Raw genomic sequence first — 16,870 nt, 5'->3', positions numbered from 1 at the left:
TCCTTTCTCTGTGATAATTCCAGCTTGTGTTTGACACACACAACCAACCAGTACAGATGGTCCTACCCACAATAATCTGGACTCTCCCCCATCAATCACCAATTAAGAAAATACCCTACAGGTTTGCCTAACAGCCTAATATTTTTGAGGCATTTTTCTAATTGAGGTTCCCTCTTCCCAGATGACTTCAGCGTATGTCAAGTTGACCTAACTATCCAGTGACAGGAGTTTGAGGCCAATCTGGGCTATACAGTGAGTCTCAGGCCAGCCTGGTCTATGTAGCTAGACACTGTCATTAAATAAATAAATGCAAACAAATAAAAGGGTTGCAGCAATAGGACCAAGCGCTGAATGGGTGAGTGATTGAAATGAGCATCTCACACATGGCAAGTGTTCCCCCACCGAGCTGCACCACAGCCTCATTCCCTCATATTTCCTGTTCTCCTTTTGCATGGGTGTGTATAGTTGTATTCTCATGTATGTGGACGGCATGTAGTTGTATTCTCATGTATGGATGGCGTGTAGTTGTATTCTCATGTATGTGGATGACATGTAGCTGTATTCTCATGTATGGATGGCGTGTAGCTGTATTCTCATGTATGTGGATGGTGTGTAGTTGTATTCTCTTGTATGTGGATGACATGTAGCTGTATTCTCATGTATGAATGGTGTGTGGTTTTATTCTCATATATGAATGGTGTGTAGTTATATTCTCATATATAGATGGTGTGTAGTTGTATTCTCATGTATGGATGGCGTGTGGTTGTGTTCTCATGTATGGATGGCATGTGGTTGTGTTCTCATGTATGTGGATGCACAGGTATGTGCATGCAAGTGGAGACCCTAGGCTGATGTCGGGCACCTTCAAGTGGGCCTCAGCTCACTGTTTCTTTGTCAGATCTGGGAAAGACTTGTCCCCATCTCCCTTGCTGTGATTACAGGTGAACTCTAGTCCTCACATTTGCGTGGCAGATGCTTGCTCTACCCGCTGAGCCATTTCCCTAGTCCTCCACTTTCTGTTTTCTTTTAAGATGGACCTGGTTAGGAATATAGCTCAGTGACAGAGCACCTGCCCAGCTTTAGAAACACTCCGGTTCAATCCCAGAGCTTCAAAAACAGCACGGAAAACTGGAGTGTGACTCAGTCGTCAAAATGCTTGCCAAGAGTGCATGAGGCCTTGGGTTGATCTTCAGAACCCCATAAGCTAAGTGTTTAAAAGGAAGAGAAGTCTCTCTCTCTCTCTCTCTCTCTCTCTCTCTCTCTCTCTCTCTCTCCTGTCTCTGTGTCTCTGTCTGTCTGTGTGTTTGTTTTGTTTGTTTGTCTCTCTGTGTCTATCTGTGTGTGTCTGTCTGTCTGTCTTTCTGTTTGTCTGTCTCTGTGTGTGCACCCACACCCATGTGTGTGTCTGTCTGTCCATCTGTCTCTCTGTCTGTGTCTTTGTCTCTGTCTCTTTTTCTCTTTCTGTCTCTATCTCTCTCTGTGTGTCTCTCTCTCTCTGTCTCTGTCTCTCTCTCTCTCTCACACACACACACACACACACACACACACACGATAGAGAAACCAAGTTTATAAAGCACCATCAGGACCAGGGTGATTAAAAAAGAAGAGTGGACAGAGGTTGGAGGTGAGGCTCCATAGCCAACGGAGGCTCTACAGGCCCAGGTTAGGGAAGCTGGCATGAACAGGAGGCCCCTGTGCACTGCATCAAAATGAGAGAAAAGTCTGAGGGGCGCGTGGGTAAAAGGCAGTCCCTGCTCACACTTTCTTACTCTGCAGCTTGGCTCAAGACCGCAGCCTCCACTGGGCAGCCCAGAATTTCCTTGATGGGCTCTGCGGGCCCTCTGCCAGCACCACTTCTAGTATGTGCCAGGAAGGAGCCACGCCCAGATCTTGCCCACCCAGGAGGAGCAGGCCCGGCAGGCAGCTTCATGAGGTCATCCAGAGGCCAGGGCAGAGTCCAGTGCTTAGGGTGCCCAATGCGAAACCTAGAATCAGAAAAGCAGAAGCACACCCAGCTTTCTCCCCAGTGCCCTGTGGGTGTGGGAACCCAGTGGCCAGCTGTGCTTTCACAGAAACCAGCCCTGGGGGGTGGGGAAGAGGGCAGCCCCATGCTGTATAGCTAAAGAAACTAGGGCCCAGAAATTCCAGCCAGTGCTCAGATAGATGCTGAAGCAGAGCCTACCCAGCCCCCTACACCTCTGGATATATTCATTCTGTGTTTATCAAGATAATTCAGCCCCAAACCCATCATGTTCAGGGTTCTGTTGACGTGGGCACCTGCCTGAGACTGCAGTCAGCCCAGACAGCAGTGAAGTACTCTGTCTAGGGCTCTGCTCCTGGATGCCCCCTGCATAGTACTGAGTATGTAGCTCTCAGCTGGCCTGCGTGGATACACAGGGATACTCAGTCACTGGCCTATAGAAGGTGTAGTATGGGAAGGGACCCCACTGTGTGACAACATTGAGATAAAAAGAGACCCACTGTGTGATGACATTGAGATTAAAAAGTGCATTCCTTCCTGCTGTCTTTCCACCAGACTGGGTGTGGAAGAGCAGGCAGGCTCAGAGAGTAGATAGAGGCCAGTTCCTGACCGAGTATTTGATTTGTGCCGGCCCTCCCCACCCCCCTCTCTGTCTATGTATCTTTTTCCCTCCCTCCCACATCTCTTTCTCTTTTGTTTTTCTTTAGAGATAAATTCTCACTAAATGACCAAGAAGCTACTATGAACAAATTCCAGGCTACCTTCCAATTTACAGCCCTGCCACAGTTCCCTGAGTACTGGAATTACAGGCATGTGCCACTCCATGCAGTATGTTTTGGGGGCATTTATTTTGCCTCTCAACCAAGGGGGCAGGATTTTCCCCTTGCACTGTCCCCTCCCCTTCCTAGGAGGCTTTTGAAGGTGAGGCCTGGAAAAGGAGACGGGGTGATTGGCAGCTGGTCTGTGCGGTGGCTCTGCCCTCTTCTGCTGTGTAACTCTCAGCATGGTGTGCTTGTGATCATCACCTCAGCTTGCTGGGAGAAGGAAAGTTACTATTTAGCCTGAGAGCTAGCCTGTGTACCCAGAGTAGTACTGGCTTCCCGGGAGCCGACTGTGGACCACGTACCCTGGGGACTGAGTTGCTGATGGAGCTTAGATGTGGATGCTGACAGGGCAGAGGACCACAGAGCCTCGGCCCTCCTGTGTTCTCACCAAGTGTTTCAATCTTACCTTCTGTCTCTCTGGGGTTTCTGAAATGGGAGAGCAGGCAGGGGTCAGAGTCTAAACTGGAAACAAGCTGGAGACTTGGAAGCAGGGCCCAAGAAGGAAGCACCTTGGGGAGGGGCAGGACAGACAAGATGGGCCCCAGGGACGTGGAGAAGCAGCCATAGCTGCTCACCCAGGGTGTGCTGGGTCCTCTGTGTGTGGCTGAGACTGGAGTATGCACCTGCATGAGGGGATGGAGGGAGAAGTCAGAAGAAAGGAGCTGGCTGCTGTCCTCCCTCCTTTCCCTCAGTCCTCGGTGGAGATGAGCCGACTAGCACATGACGTAGAGACATCTATGGGGATGGGTGTGTGCGTTTGGCCACCCAAGAGGAAGAGGGCAAGTGTACCTTGGTAACCAAGTCTGGAGGAGACAGAGCCAGGTGGTCGAGTGGGAAGACTATGGTGGTCACTGTCCCTTCTGTTGTCTTGGCTCTCAGAGTCTAGACACCAACTTCCTCATACCACATGTGTCCAAACCCCTTCCTCATCTGAAACGTCTCTTTCCACAGCCTTCCTCTTTCCCTTCACATCCTCCTGGGCCTGTGGGGAGTCCACAGCCACTCATTGTCTTGTGTCTGCCACAGGAGCCACAGTACCCTAGGCTAGCCCGGGTTGGAGCCCTCTCCTCAGGGTTTCCTTCCACCTGTTCCCATCTTCCACGCCTCCCATGACTTACACGTGAGTGGTTTGGTACAGGCTGCTCTGGGCTGCGTCTGGGGCTGAGATGTAGATCCCCCATGTCACCAGAGCACTAAGCACAGGGGGTTGGGGGGACAGCCAGTGGAAACCAGGAAACACGAAAACACCCCAACCTGCACCACCCCACACCCATCAGGCAACTTTGTCTCAGGCACTTCCGCAGCCCTAACAGGAAACCAGCAGCAGTCTCAGCCTCCCGCCATCTCGAGGCAACTTCTTGTTTCCTAGTTGCCCTGTGCCAGCCCAGAGTTGTGGTCTTGGGCTCCACCCCCCTAAGCTTTCCCAGGCTCCATCCCAGCAACTCAGAGGGAGCCCGGGATGGTGGACATGATTGCAAAACTGGCCAGGAGGCAGAGCCGGGCCCTGCGGGCACAGGTAAGTTAGAAGGGCTCCGGGCAGGCTCAACCTCAGAAGGGACACGGCCTTCTGGGTTTGGAGCTGCAGCAGGCCTGTGCCTCACTCTCTTAGGAGCTGATTGTAGAAGCTCAGAACAGGACGTGGGGGCGACGGGGAGGGGGGTTCGAGACATTCTTCTCAGAGGCCTTTTCTGTCTCTCTCTCTCTCTCTCTCTCTCTTTTTTCTATCCTTAGAAGGGATAGAGTTCTGAGATCCACAGCTTGGGGCAAGAGAGACAGGGCTTCCACTACTGTGGGCAAGGGGCGGGATTTGAAGGCAGGGTCGCAGGACCACAAGGAAGTCCAGTTGGCTCAGTTCTCTGACCTGAGGTGGGGAGGCCTCTTCCTCTTCCCCACTCCTGTGCCTACAGGTTACACAGGAGCCCTTGACACTATTTTTAGACTATGGCTGCATGTGGTTCTTCAGAGTGGGGGCCTGCCGTGCTCCCCTGAGAGAGCCTATGCAGTCCCCAGAAGCAGTGAGAACCCAGTGGAACTGTGCTAGCAAAGGAAAGCTCCTTTAACCTTTCACTGGGGTTGGGGGTGTGGAGGGAGTCCCTGGAGAGATCCAGAGTCTGAGGGACCAGCGAGTACAACCACATGTGCAGCAAAAGTACATCAAGTGTACCTTGCAAACCACTTCAGAGGAGTGGGTTCTGCCCACTTGCTTCTATGAGGTCCCTCTCTTCCACCCCAAGCAGTTGGTGTCTCTGGGGCAAGCCTGTCTTCCTAATGATTCCCGCTCCCACCTCGTGATTCTGCATCATTTCTTCTTGTGATAGCCCTGTCACTCCAGGGACCTAAACCTCTCTCTCTCTTCAGTATCCCCCACACCTGCTGCTGTGTCCTGTGTTTGATACCCCTCTTAGCTCCAGTAGCCTGTGAAGCATAAATCCCTGCTCCAAAGAGCCAGTACCATGGCATCTCTGCATCACCCATGGACCCCCTCCATAGGCAAGGCCACAGCCCTGGTGTGTCCAGCTGTAGGGCAGGAGGCATATCTGTCTTCTCTGTTCTCTGTCATTACAGTTTCTGTCCTGGGAAATCTCCTGGTGCTGTGACTCAAAGCCTCATCCTCAGTAAATCCTTCCTCACGTTCTATTCTGTGTGTATGTGTTTGTTTCTGGCATTTGCCAGAGAATTGACTTGTCTATAAAGCAGTGTCTGAGTAGATCTGCTGTGTGTTTCACCAGAAGGGGAGATGGCTCAGTGGGTAAAGCACTCACTATGTAACCACGAAACCCCGAGTTTGTACCTCTGGTACTTATATAAAAGCCAGGTGGGCGTGGAAGTCTGTCTGTAACCCCAATGCTGGGGAGAGTCAGGGGATCTCTAGAGCAAGCTGGCTAACTGGACTAGCCAAGTCAGTGAGCTCTGACTTCAAGTAAGAGATCCCACCTCAACACATTAGGTGAAATTTATGTGGAGTTAAGTGGAGGAAGAAACCAATGTCAACCTCAGATCATACACACACATGCACACATACCACATATATATTGAAAGAAAGAAAAAAGAAAGAAAGAAAGTAAGTAAGTAAGTCAGGTAGGTGGTCAGCTACCCAACCTCCAAGGCAGAATCCCTCGTGATGGGCTGCTCAGACCTCTCTCCAGAGGCTGTGACTCGAGGCTCCCCAAGAAGCAAAGTCAAAGTGAGAAGGAAGGGAGAGAGAGGAAGTCAGGCCAAGGGAATAGCCTGAGGAAAGGCAAGGAAGTGGCTAGGTACCTTCTTCTGGAGAGGTAGGGGAGCATCCTGGTGTAGCCAAAACACAGGATGCCACATGAGGTTTGGGGTCAGGGAGAAGGAGAAGTGAGTGGGAGGTCTGTCTCCACCACAGAATCCTAAAGGAGTAAAAGAGGGGAGTTGATGGGCTCAACCCACCTGCCTCCTCGGAACTGGCCAACTTGACAAAACTGTGACCTCAATGTCTTTCAATGCCTCAGTTATTTTTTTTATTATATTTTATTTATTTATTGAGTGCCCACGTGATACACACATGATCATATACACCACATCCCATGTGTGAAGTAAGAGGTCAACTTGGGCAGTCAATCCTCTCCCTCCACCAAATAGGTGCTGAGGTTCAAACTGGCATCAACTGCAGAGCCCTCTGGCCAGCCTCTGGCTTTGCCATCTCTCTCTGCAGTGCCCGACAATGACATGCTGTGCTCACCACACCTGTGTGTGCACCCTGGAGGCCGGTCTCACCAAGCAGGGACTCATCCATTTGTTTCCTGCCACATTCCCAGCGCTTGACTCAGTTCCTGCCACGCTCTTTGTAGGATGAATGACTGAGGTGTGGGGGGGTAAGATTTATTTATTTGTATGTGTGCAAGTATAAACACTCATGTATGTACATACATCATGTGTGTGCCTGGTGCCCAAGGAGGTCAGGAGAAGGAGTCGGTTCTGCTTGAGCTAGAGTTAGAGGTTCATGAGCCACCATGTGGGGCTGGGAACTGAACTCAGGTCCTCTGCAAGAGCGGCAAATGCTCTTAACCACTGAGCCATCTCTCCAGCCCCAAATGAGTGATTTTTTTTTATGTTTCTTCCTAAATCTTAGGGAGAAGCCAGGTCAAGTAGAACATGCTTCCCTTACACAGGTGTCTCAGCCAAGGGGGAACATTTGTGATGATTTTATTTTATTACACATATAAAAAGAACTGGAGCCGGGGCTCAATGGATGAGTACCTATTTGCCTTTTGTACTTGAGGCCTAGGATTCCATTACCCAACACCCTTCCCCATCAAAGCATAGCCCCTATAATCACACTGTCCAGATAGCTCCATTGCCTGCATTTTGTTTGGCTTTGGTCTTTTTGAGACAAGGTCTCATGTACCCCACCCTGGCTTCAAACTCCACACGTAGACAAGGATAACCTTGAACTCGTGAGGTTCTGCCTCTGTCTTCTGAGTGACAGTAATGTACTGTCCGATGTACTTGGTGGTGTGCAGTACTTAGAGTCAAACCCAGAGTTCTCTGAGTGCTGGGTGGGTTCTCCACAGCCCACCCATATTAGCTTTTGAGGCATATTAGCTGTTTGCCGGGAGCATGGAGTGTTCTTAGACAACTATCGGTCCATGGTGCATTTCTGCTGGCTTAGGTTTGATAATGGTGTTGTCTTTCTCGGGAGCTGGCATTGCTGGGCTGCGTGTGGTGGGAACACTGGAGGGATCTAGGGAGAGGTTTGGGAGTCAGCTGGGTGAGCTGGGTGGAACTGGACACAGACAGGCTGACTGCAAGGGAGCTGACTGCAACTGGACCTGCTGAAGTTCTCATGTGGACGTGGAAGGGGTCGAGGACCCAAGACTTCAGTACAACTAGAGCTTAAAGTTCAAGGCCAGGGGCAAGGAGTGGCCGGAAGTAGAGCCCAAGCCCAGGCAGGTGATGGATGGCCTCTCAGGGCTGAGACTTTGCCCCTTCACCAGCAAGGAAGCAGAGAGTGTGAATCACACCGTGAGCTCTCTTCTGTGACTAACCAGATGAAACTCTAGCTGCCCCAGTCCTTTGTAGGGAAAGGGACCACTTCTTGCTTTGAACCTTAATTCTCCAGCCCAGCCCATCTGGCTGCTCTGCTCACCCAGCGGGCACCCGCTTTCAGTGTGCCCATGGAGTGCCGGAAGACCCCAAATGAGACCCACTAAAGAATTGATCCCAGGCCATTGGTCCGTTCCTGCCGATGTTTCACCTTTCTCTAAGTGCAGATTTCTCTGTAAACGCAAAGACCTGAGTTCTTGTTATACGATAAACAAACTGACACGCAGCACTTTCAAAAACATGGTTTAGTTTTTCTTTCTGCCATAATTTCTGGGATGGGTAAAGGACACATTTTCTACTCAGGGAAACTGATCCAGAGAGGTACCAGGGCTCGCTGAAGGTTGCTCAGGTTGCAAATATCCAGGGCCACACTTTGTGACTCTGGAGTTGCCCTAAAAGTCGTCTACTTCGTCTACTTTGGCTCCTGCAGGTAGACGACCCCCCGGAACCAGTGTATGCCAACGTAGAGAGGCAACCTCGGGCCACATCGCCACGCTCTGCTGCAGCTCCTCCTCGTCTCAGCCCGGTGTGGGAGACGCACACGGACGCGGGCACTGGGCGCCCCTACTACTACAACCCCGACACGGGCGTGACCACCTGGGAGTCACCCTTTGAAACCCCTGAAGGCGCCACCAGCCCGGCCACCTCCCGGGCCTCTGTGGGCAGCGGGGAGAGCCTGGAGACAGAGTGGGGCCAGTACTGGGATGAGGAGAGCCGCAGGGTGTTCTTCTACAATCCCTTGACCGGTGAGACGGCCTGGGAGGACGAGACCGAGGAGCTGGAGGAAGATACCCAGGAACAACTGGAGATGCAACCCAGCCTGAGCCCGAGAAGCCCCGGGCAGCAGAGGGTGAGGGGCGGGGCCACCCCAAGAGCCTCTGATCCCACCTCCCGTTTCTCAGGGATCAGAAGATAGGGGTAGGACAATGGATGTGTGGGCACTCGCGAGAGTAGGGCTTTGGGGGGAGAGCATTTCTGAACAACTTTGACCTCTTCTCATGCTAATCAGGAACCTAAGAATGGGGGGTGGGACCACCCCCCCCCAACATTGCTAACCCCACCTCTTGCTTCTCTCACCAGAGAGTAGGGGCAGAGCCCTCTCTGAGGGCCCCTGACTATTTCTTGCTTCTTGGCCCCAATGACTAGAGAGTAAAGTGGCGCGGGGGGGGGGGGGGGGGCGCAGGAGACAGAGAACCTCTGACTCCGTCTTTCCATCCCTGCAGCCCCCGACTCCTGAAACAGACTACCCCGAATTACTGGCCAGTTACCCCGAAGAGGACTATTCTCCTGTGGGCTCCTTCAGTGATCCTGCCCCCACTTCTCCTTTGGTTGTGCCTCCTGGCTGGTCCTGTCAAATTACCCCAGATAAGAAGATGCTCTACACCAACCAGTTCACTCACGAGCAGGTAGGACCTCACTAGTAAACAGACCTAGACTGCTTCGCTGTCACTCCCTCCCTGAACTTCCTCACTAGGGCCTCATCTCAAGTCTAAAGTGAACACCCCATGCCATTCAACACTAAGTCCCGTGCTCCAGCCCTTAGTACCTAAGCTAAGGGCCCTGATCATCCCTGTGTTCACAGTGGATAAGGTTGGAGGACCAGAAGGGGAACCCATATTTCTACAACACAGAGGACTCCTCTGTTCAGTGGGAGCTGCCCCAGGTAACAAGCTTGGGAAGGGGGCTAGCCGAGGGGGTTGGGGGTTTGGAAAGAATGGTAAGTGACTATGTATCTCTCTCCAGGTCCCAATCCCTGCTCCTCGAAGTGTCCGCAAATCCAGCCAGGATAGTGACACTCCAGCCCAGGCTAGCCCTCCAGAGGAGAAGGTAGGAAAGGGCCATGGAGTCTAGGTTCGGGGGTAGGCCTAATGTAGTCCTCCTTCTCTATAAGCCCCAGAGTAGAGAGAGCAAGAAGTAAGTAAGCCCTGGAGTAATCTTGTGCCTACTTCTGTAGCAGCTGGGTGGTTGACATGGTCCAGTGAGCTTCAGGCTTAGCCTGTGGGGAACCTCCAACCAAGGAGATACTAGCTTCTGGCCCTTACTGCTTGGCGCCCCTCGTAACTATTCCCTTTCCCCTCCATTCACTTAGATTAAGACCCTGGACAAGGCAGGAGTCCTCCATCGGACCAAGACTGTAGACAAAGGAAAGAGACTTCGGTGAGAACCTGTCCAGACCCAACCCTGGCAGGGTGGGCCTTGATGATGAAGTTCCCCTAGCCAAGTGCTAGGCTCCCATAGGCCACACTGTTACTATTCAGGGTAGCAACTTCTTACTAGGTCCTGTGAGGAAACAGGAACCTAAATTTCCTTGGCTATCCACTATCTGAGGTGGGAATCCAGCCCTCTCAAGCCAGTACCCCAAGCTATGTTCTTAAAACTCTGTGTCCTACTGTGTGTTTGAGTTCAATGAGTCCTCCAGCCCAGGAGCAAATTTAAGCCCCACTCACCCCTACTTCCTCCTTACTCAGGAAGAAACACTGGAGCGCCTCCTGGACAGTGCTGGAGGGCGGGGTCCTGACCTTCTTCAAGGATTCAAAGACCTCAGCTGCAGGCGGCCTGGTGAGACCTGTCCCTGAGTAGAGGACACCTGCTCTTTTTCTGGTCTTAAAGATGGGTCCCCAAGTACAGAAGGACAATGATGGCAAATTCACCCCTGTACAAGCAATTCCCACCATGTTAGGCCTGAAGAACTGTCCTCGGGGATGCTTAGCTCCAGTCTTGAGAGCAGGGAAGCCAGGCCTAGGATACCTGCTCACAGAACGGGGTTGGGCTCCTTTCTTTTCTTCCCTCCTGTTTGCCAGCAGGTTCTAGGACAAAAATGCACCAGGGGCCTGGTGTGTCAGAACCAGGGGCTGTAGCAATCCCACCTGGGTGGGTGCTCCACATAATTTTGCTTCCTTCATTCCTTCCTTCCACAGAGGCAGCCTTCCAAACTCTCCACCCCTGAGTATACGGTCGAACTGAAGGGGGCCTCTCTCTCTTGGGCCCCCAAAGACAAATCCAGCAAGAAGAATGTGCTGGAGGTGAGCAGGTGGCTAGGGGAGGGGCCTGTGAATCCCGCTGCGGATGGGCCCAGCAATGGGGGCCTGTGGAAAGGAAGGCTGGAGTTCCCAAGTCTCAAAGACAGGGCTGCCTCCTGTTGGGACCAGTGCTTCTAGTGTCGTGTGGTCTGGAGTCCCCAACCTGGGAACAGAGTTAGTAGCCCTCGACACTGAGGGTAAGAAGCAGGTTTCTGAGAGAGGAGGCCATCCTCAGAGTGGCTTTCTTCCTCTCAGCCTGAGACCAGACTCTGATTCTAGCTGCTCACTGTGATGGGCTGAACCAGGAACCTGCTTTCATGGGCCAGAGCCCAGATTCCAGTTTTTATTGGGTCCCCATCAAATAAAACAGTGACAAGCTGGGCTGGCTTCCCCAACAGGTAGAGCAAGAAGATTCTGGCAAGGTCTCAGTACCACACCCTTCAGTGTTTTCGGGGGTTTGACAGTCCCTAAAAGCTGTGAGGCAGAACACAAGAAAGATACACAGGCAGTGAGGGAGAGTGGAGGCTTAGTCAGTACTTATCACACAAGCATGGAGACCTGATGATCCCCAGTGTAAAAGCATCGTGTGGTGGCACATGCTTGTAATCCCATGATGGGAAAGCAGAGACATGGATTCCCAGAACTCAGGACCTCTGAAAGAACAGTCAGTGCTCTTAACCACTGAGCCATCCCTCCAGCCCCCTAATCATTGGTTCTCAAAGAGCTTTCTAATGTGTAGTTCTATGAACCTGGGGTCTAGAGGGATAAGTGTCCTTCTAACGAGCTCCACAGAAGCTGAGCTTGGACCTTAGCACTGCTTCAGGTAGCAAATTATGGAGAAGTTCAGAAGCGTGGCCAGACATGCTACAGGGAGCCTGGATGTTTTGTTTTTACGATTCTCCAAGCTTTATTCGGTTCTAGATTTATTTATTTTATATATGTGAATGGTGTGTGTGTGTGTGTGTGTGTGTGTGTGTTCACATGTGTGCCTGGTACCCCACAGAAGTCAGAAAGGGGTGTTGGGTTCCCTGGAACTGAATGGTTGTGAGCCACCTTGTGGGTGTGAGGAACCAAACCCAGGTCTTCTGCAAGAGCAATAAATGCTTATAACTGCCGGCTGAGCCATCTCTACAGCCTCTTAGTTATAATTTTAAAAGGAGAACAACCAAAAGACAGTTTTCTCTGACTCTAGAAGTTGTCCCCCCAATGTGTGAGCCAGATTCTGCTGTCTGCCTCTCTCTGGACCAAAGGGCAAGACTGATGTATACTTCTAAAGGCAGGCATTGCAGCTGGCGAAACTCCAAGCCTCCGGGTGTCTGGGATCAGCCACAGGCCAGCCATGGTCTATTTCTGCTCCACCCTGCATATTTTCCCCATTGCTGTTCCAGCAGCTAGGACCTTCCATAGGAATTTTCTGTCGTTTGCCCGTGCCCTGCAGGGAGGCCTGCTGTGTTCTGTGGCGGGCAGCAATGAGCTGTATGCCCATAAAGTGATTCAAATGTACTGGACCTCACTTTAGTAAACACTGTTGCCCACAACATTAAACAAAGAGGAAGAGTTGGGTCTGGCTTGTGGCCTTTGCTCTATTAGGCTCTGAGTGGCTTAGGGCAGGGACAGGTCACCTCCTTCTCAGTACATACACATACACACACACACACACACACACACACTCTAAGCCTATGGAGGAACAGGGAACTGAGTGACTTGTGTCCCTCCAGCTTCGAAGCCGAGATGGCTCAGAGTACCTGATCCAGCATGACTCAGAAGCCATCATCAGCACCTGGCACAAGGCCATTGCCGAAGGCATCGAGGAGCTGGTAGGCAGAGCCTGGATCCTCCGGGGCTGATGGGGAGGGGCTTGGGCCTTTTTGTTGCAGGACCCTCAGCGATGCACAGAGAACCCCATGACACCAGCTCTGGGGCTGGTTTTGCAGGACTCTACAGGAAGGGGACAGGCACAACCTGAAGAAACTGGTCATTTGGAGAGAGGGAGGGAACCAGGCTCAGGAATTGGTTCTCAGGAACCAGACAGGAATGACAGCTACAACTAGAAGATAAAAGGCACTAACAGATTGAATTCAAGGGCCTTATGTCTTCTAGACACATGCTTTGCTCTTCTGCCACAGCCCCAGTAGTGCCAATTATGGGTTGAGCACATAGCTTAGTGACAGAGGGGTTGCATAGCATGCAAATGGCCCTGAGTTTGATCCCGGGCTCCGACAAAATCAGCAGCTATTTATATGGCAATGGCCTGATAATATTTGTCTCTTAATTCTATATGGGTTAGCACTGGGTACAGATTTTGGTTGTAGGAATCCAGAGGCAGGAGGTTGGCGTGATCAACAGTGATCTGGTCTAAACGTGAATCGTAAGCTCATAGTGGGATGCAATAGTGGATGCTGATAGAACTGCACTCTAGTGCGATGGAGAGAGTTGGGGAACTGGGAGGAGGCTAGAGATGGCCAGGATAAGAAAGAAAGCGAGAGGAGAGAACAACCTTGCAGCTCCTGGAGGACTCTGCAGTCGGGGAATGTGGAAGGTCTGATTCCCAGGACAGTAAACTGACAAGAGAAAACAGGCTCTTCCAGGGGCGTCTCCAGGCCAGCGCTGCTCAGGAGAGGCCCCAATCCGCCCCAGGCCTTGCTTCTCTGAGGTTGTCTGATTTCCAGTCTGCAGACCTGCTCCAAGGGGAGGAAGGTGAGCCCAGGAGTGCTGATTTCGGGTCCAGTGAGCGCCTCGGAAGCTGGCGGGAGGAGGATGTGCGACCGAACGCAGGTGTGCGATGGGATCAGGTGGGAAGGCGACCAAAAGACTTCCCGCTGAGGGGCAGGAAATGATGGTTGGGGTCTAGGGCCAATGCCATCTCTGCCACCTGCTGACTGAGTTCGGTCTGTGGCAGTCTCACCCTCGCTCAGCCCCGGAGGCCTGGAAAGCGACTTGAGCAGGGTCCGGCACAAGCTCCGTAAATTCCTACAGAGACGACCCACTCTGCAGTCTTTGCGGGACAAGGGCTACATCAAAGGTACCTTCAGTTCGCCGGGATCCGGGCTCAGGTGGCGCGGGGCTGGGCGGCGCTGACCAACCTCTCCCCCAGACCAGGTGTTTGGATGCGCGCTGGCTCAACTGTGTGAACGCGAGAGGAGCCCTGTGCCACGCTTCGTGCAGCAATGCATCCACACCGTCGAGGCCCGGGGTATGTACGCACGTGCAAACAAGGCAGAGCGCCAGGGACCCAGGTAGAGACCCCCTGGGTGAGCACAGGATCAAGAAGAAGGAGCCAGAAAGACTCTGAGTAGGAAAACCCTGAGTAGAAATCGCTAGGGATTGCAGTCCTTCCAGAGTCAGCCATTTCCTTTCCCGCAGGGCTGGACATTGACGGGCTGTACCGCATCAGTGGGAACCTGGCCACCATCCAGAAGCTGCGCTATAAGGTTGATCACGGTGAGGCCCTTTCCCAGTCCCTGCCCTGGGGCCTGGCACCAGGGGGTGCTGACTGACTCTCAATCCCCCGGGGCCCTTCCCTGTCGTAGATGAACGCTTGGACCTGGACGATGGGCGCTGGGAAGACGTCCACGTGATCACAGGTGCCCTGAAGCTCTTCTTCCGAGAGCTGCCGGAACCCCTGTTTCCCTTCTCGCACTTCCACCAGTTCATAGCAGCCATCAGTGAGTGGCTTGGGAAGAGGAGGGATGGGGAGGTTGGCCCGCTTTTGTCGCAGCCAGAAGACCATCTCTGGTCCCTTCTCTCACTCAGAGCTGCAGGACCCAGCCCAGCGCAGCCGCTGTGTGCGTGACCTGGTGCGCACGCTGCCAGCCCCCAACCACGACACGCTCCGACTGCTCATCCAGCATCTGTGCCGGTGAGCAAGCCATACTTCCTAGGGCAAAAGAAGAGGGCTAGTCGTGGCTGGAGCCCGTGTTGAGAGACTCCCCAACCTTTAACCTCTTGATCCCACCAATCCCACATGCAGGGTGATCGAGCATGGCGAGCAGAACCGTATGTCTGTGCAGAATGTGGCCATAGTGTTCGGCCCCACGCTGCTGCGGCCTGAGACGGAGGAGGCCAGCATGCCCATGACCATGGTGTTCCAGAACCAGGTGGTGGAGCTCATCCTACATCAGTGCGCAGACATCTTCCCACCTCACTGACTGTGGACCCTGGGTTAGCTGGAGGCCGTGAGGCTGGACCTCCTCTGAGGCTCTCCGCTTCCCACCCCGCTGCACTGTGACTTCAACACCCCTCGATTCAGAGGGTACGGTGACCCCTGGTGGGCAGTTCATGAAATGTGATTTCTCCCTCTCGCGTCCCCTTTCTTAAGGGCCCTGTCCTCGATTACAGCGCCACCTAGTGTGTGGATGTGAGAATAGGCCTAGGGGCGGGAGGTGTATGTTTGTTTTCTAGTCCCTCCCACCTCGGCTGGGAGAAGGGATTTGGTGAGGGCATTCTGGTTTCCTCAGGCCTGCACCTGGTCAGGCCTTGGTGGAGACCCTGTAGGCCCTGTGCTATGTAGGAAGTCATGAAGCAGCTACTGACATTGTCTCTGCTGCCGGGGGAGGATTGACCCTGGCCGCCAGCCCTGGCCACTGACTGCTTTCCTCAGCCTTACGCTCCAGTGCCACCCTGATACAGGCCACCTGAGACCTTTTCCTATGTTTCCCTCTCTCCCTGGGCCACACCCGTTCTCTAAAGAAGTTCTTCATACTAACCACATGCCAACCCTGCACCTGGTCCACGTGGTTCCAGGGATCTGGGGCTTGCAGAAGTCAAATTACTTCCGAGGTGCATAGGTGATCTGATTCCCTGCAAAGGCTATCCCGACAGCAAGCCCAGCTTCTAGAGGAGGAAGTGATGCCCCAGCCCCACTGGGGCAGTACAGCCTGTAGGTAGACCAGAGTAAATACACTGGAGCACTTTGTGCAGGTTAGAGGTTGGGAACCTCTGAAGGCAGCAGGGAACCTACTACAACTGTTTGGGGAGGGACAGCATAAATAGAAGCCCCCAGCTGCTGTCTGCACCCTGGCTGGATGCCTACCTGGTACCCACTTGCCAAGCAGAGCTAGGAGAGGCCTGTCTGGGAGGTCACAGCCTTAGGCAAACAGTTGAACCTGTGTGTCAGTTGCCCGCTGCCTCCCTTATGCACATACCACCTCAGTTTATGGATCTGAGCCCCTAGCTCCACCCACCCTCACTGACTCAACAAACAATAATAGCTAATATTTATTGAGCATTCATACTACGGCAGCCTTTCCCACGGGTTTCTCCCTTGGTTTCATGCAGTCTGTATTTATTGTGGGTCCTCATGTGCCAGGCACTGTGCTCTGGGGCAGGAGTTCTACACATGTGTTCTGGAGCTTGGGGCCCAGTGAGTGTGGCTGATGGAAGCCCCGCCCTGATGGTAGCAGGGCGCAGAAGAGAACAAATAGAGGCCTCTTGCTGTACACCTATATATTTAAAGTCCTAAGGCAAGCTAATAACTAACTGTTAAATAAAATGTTTATTCTCCTACTTTGGCAAATGTACTTTGATAATAGCCTTGAAGACTGGCTTCTAGCTTAAACACCTGCCGGGAGCCTCCCAGCCCAGAAAGGGTAGTGGCAGGGGCACAGAGTAGGACTCTGGTGATGGCTTTAAAGTCTGAGGGTCTCAGGGCTTTCTGACTCTCTGACCTGTACTGAAATGCTGATGATAACTTCTAAAAAGTCCTAAAAACTTCTTCTGAGGGTAAAAGACTGCAGGCTTAGGTGATTAACACCTGTAGCCTAACAGCAGAGGATTAGGCAATGTGGCCTTTGTTCTGTCTCAGCAGGAACTGCTGGGCTCTAACTTATGCCTGCTAGTCTGAGGTCACAGGAAGAAAAGACACTTAGAGAAGTTATTATAGAGTTTATTACTAAGTGTAAAAAGTTTCCTATGAAAGCTATCTAAAGGGAAAAGTGGGAAACTCCTAAGTGGGGAAAAAGAAAAAATTCTAATAA

The 16,870-nt window shown here is 52.5% G+C and overlaps 1 protein-coding gene across 3 annotated transcripts in view; it reads left to right on the top strand.

Moving 5' to 3' along the window:
* Nucleotides 1-16,400, top strand: part of Arhgap27 (Rho GTPase activating protein 27) — a 31,124-nt gene extending 14,724 nt beyond the window's left edge. For 2 of the 3 annotated variants that reach the window (XM_028780580.1, XM_028780582.1), the window contains 15 exons: nucleotides 8,306-8,725; nucleotides 9,099-9,281; nucleotides 9,458-9,538; nucleotides 9,619-9,702; nucleotides 9,965-10,032; nucleotides 10,344-10,434; nucleotides 10,794-10,898; nucleotides 12,614-12,712; nucleotides 13,565-13,670; nucleotides 13,795-13,917; nucleotides 13,990-14,088; nucleotides 14,259-14,336; nucleotides 14,426-14,560; nucleotides 14,649-14,754; nucleotides 14,866-16,400. In XM_028780580.1, the coding sequence (XP_028636413.1) occupies nucleotides 8,306-8,725; nucleotides 9,099-9,281; nucleotides 9,458-9,538; nucleotides 9,619-9,702; nucleotides 9,965-10,032; nucleotides 10,344-10,434; nucleotides 10,794-10,898; nucleotides 12,614-12,712; nucleotides 13,565-13,670; nucleotides 13,795-13,917; nucleotides 13,990-14,088; nucleotides 14,259-14,336; nucleotides 14,426-14,560; nucleotides 14,649-14,754; nucleotides 14,866-15,043 (1,956 nt within the window). In that variant the 3' untranslated portion in view covers nucleotides 15,044-16,400. Of the gene's footprint in view, nucleotides 1-4,145; nucleotides 4,322-8,305; nucleotides 8,726-9,098; nucleotides 9,282-9,457; nucleotides 9,539-9,618; nucleotides 9,703-9,964; nucleotides 10,033-10,343; nucleotides 10,435-10,793; nucleotides 10,899-12,613; nucleotides 12,713-13,564; nucleotides 13,671-13,794; nucleotides 13,918-13,989; nucleotides 14,089-14,258; nucleotides 14,337-14,425; nucleotides 14,561-14,648; nucleotides 14,755-14,865 lie in introns of those variants that run through there. The other variant, XM_028780581.1, reaches the window with a different exon arrangement.
* Nucleotides 16,401-16,870: the final 470 nt, after the last annotated feature.

Source organism: Grammomys surdaster, unplaced genomic scaffold (assembly GCF_004785775.1).
Source record: "Grammomys surdaster isolate TR1022 unplaced genomic scaffold, NIH_TR_1.0 371, whole genome shotgun sequence".
NCBI lineage: Eukaryota > Metazoa > Chordata > Mammalia > Rodentia > Muridae > Grammomys > Grammomys surdaster.
Note: the sequence above shows the minus strand (reverse complement) of the source record. Positions and strands in the feature narration are given on the sequence as shown.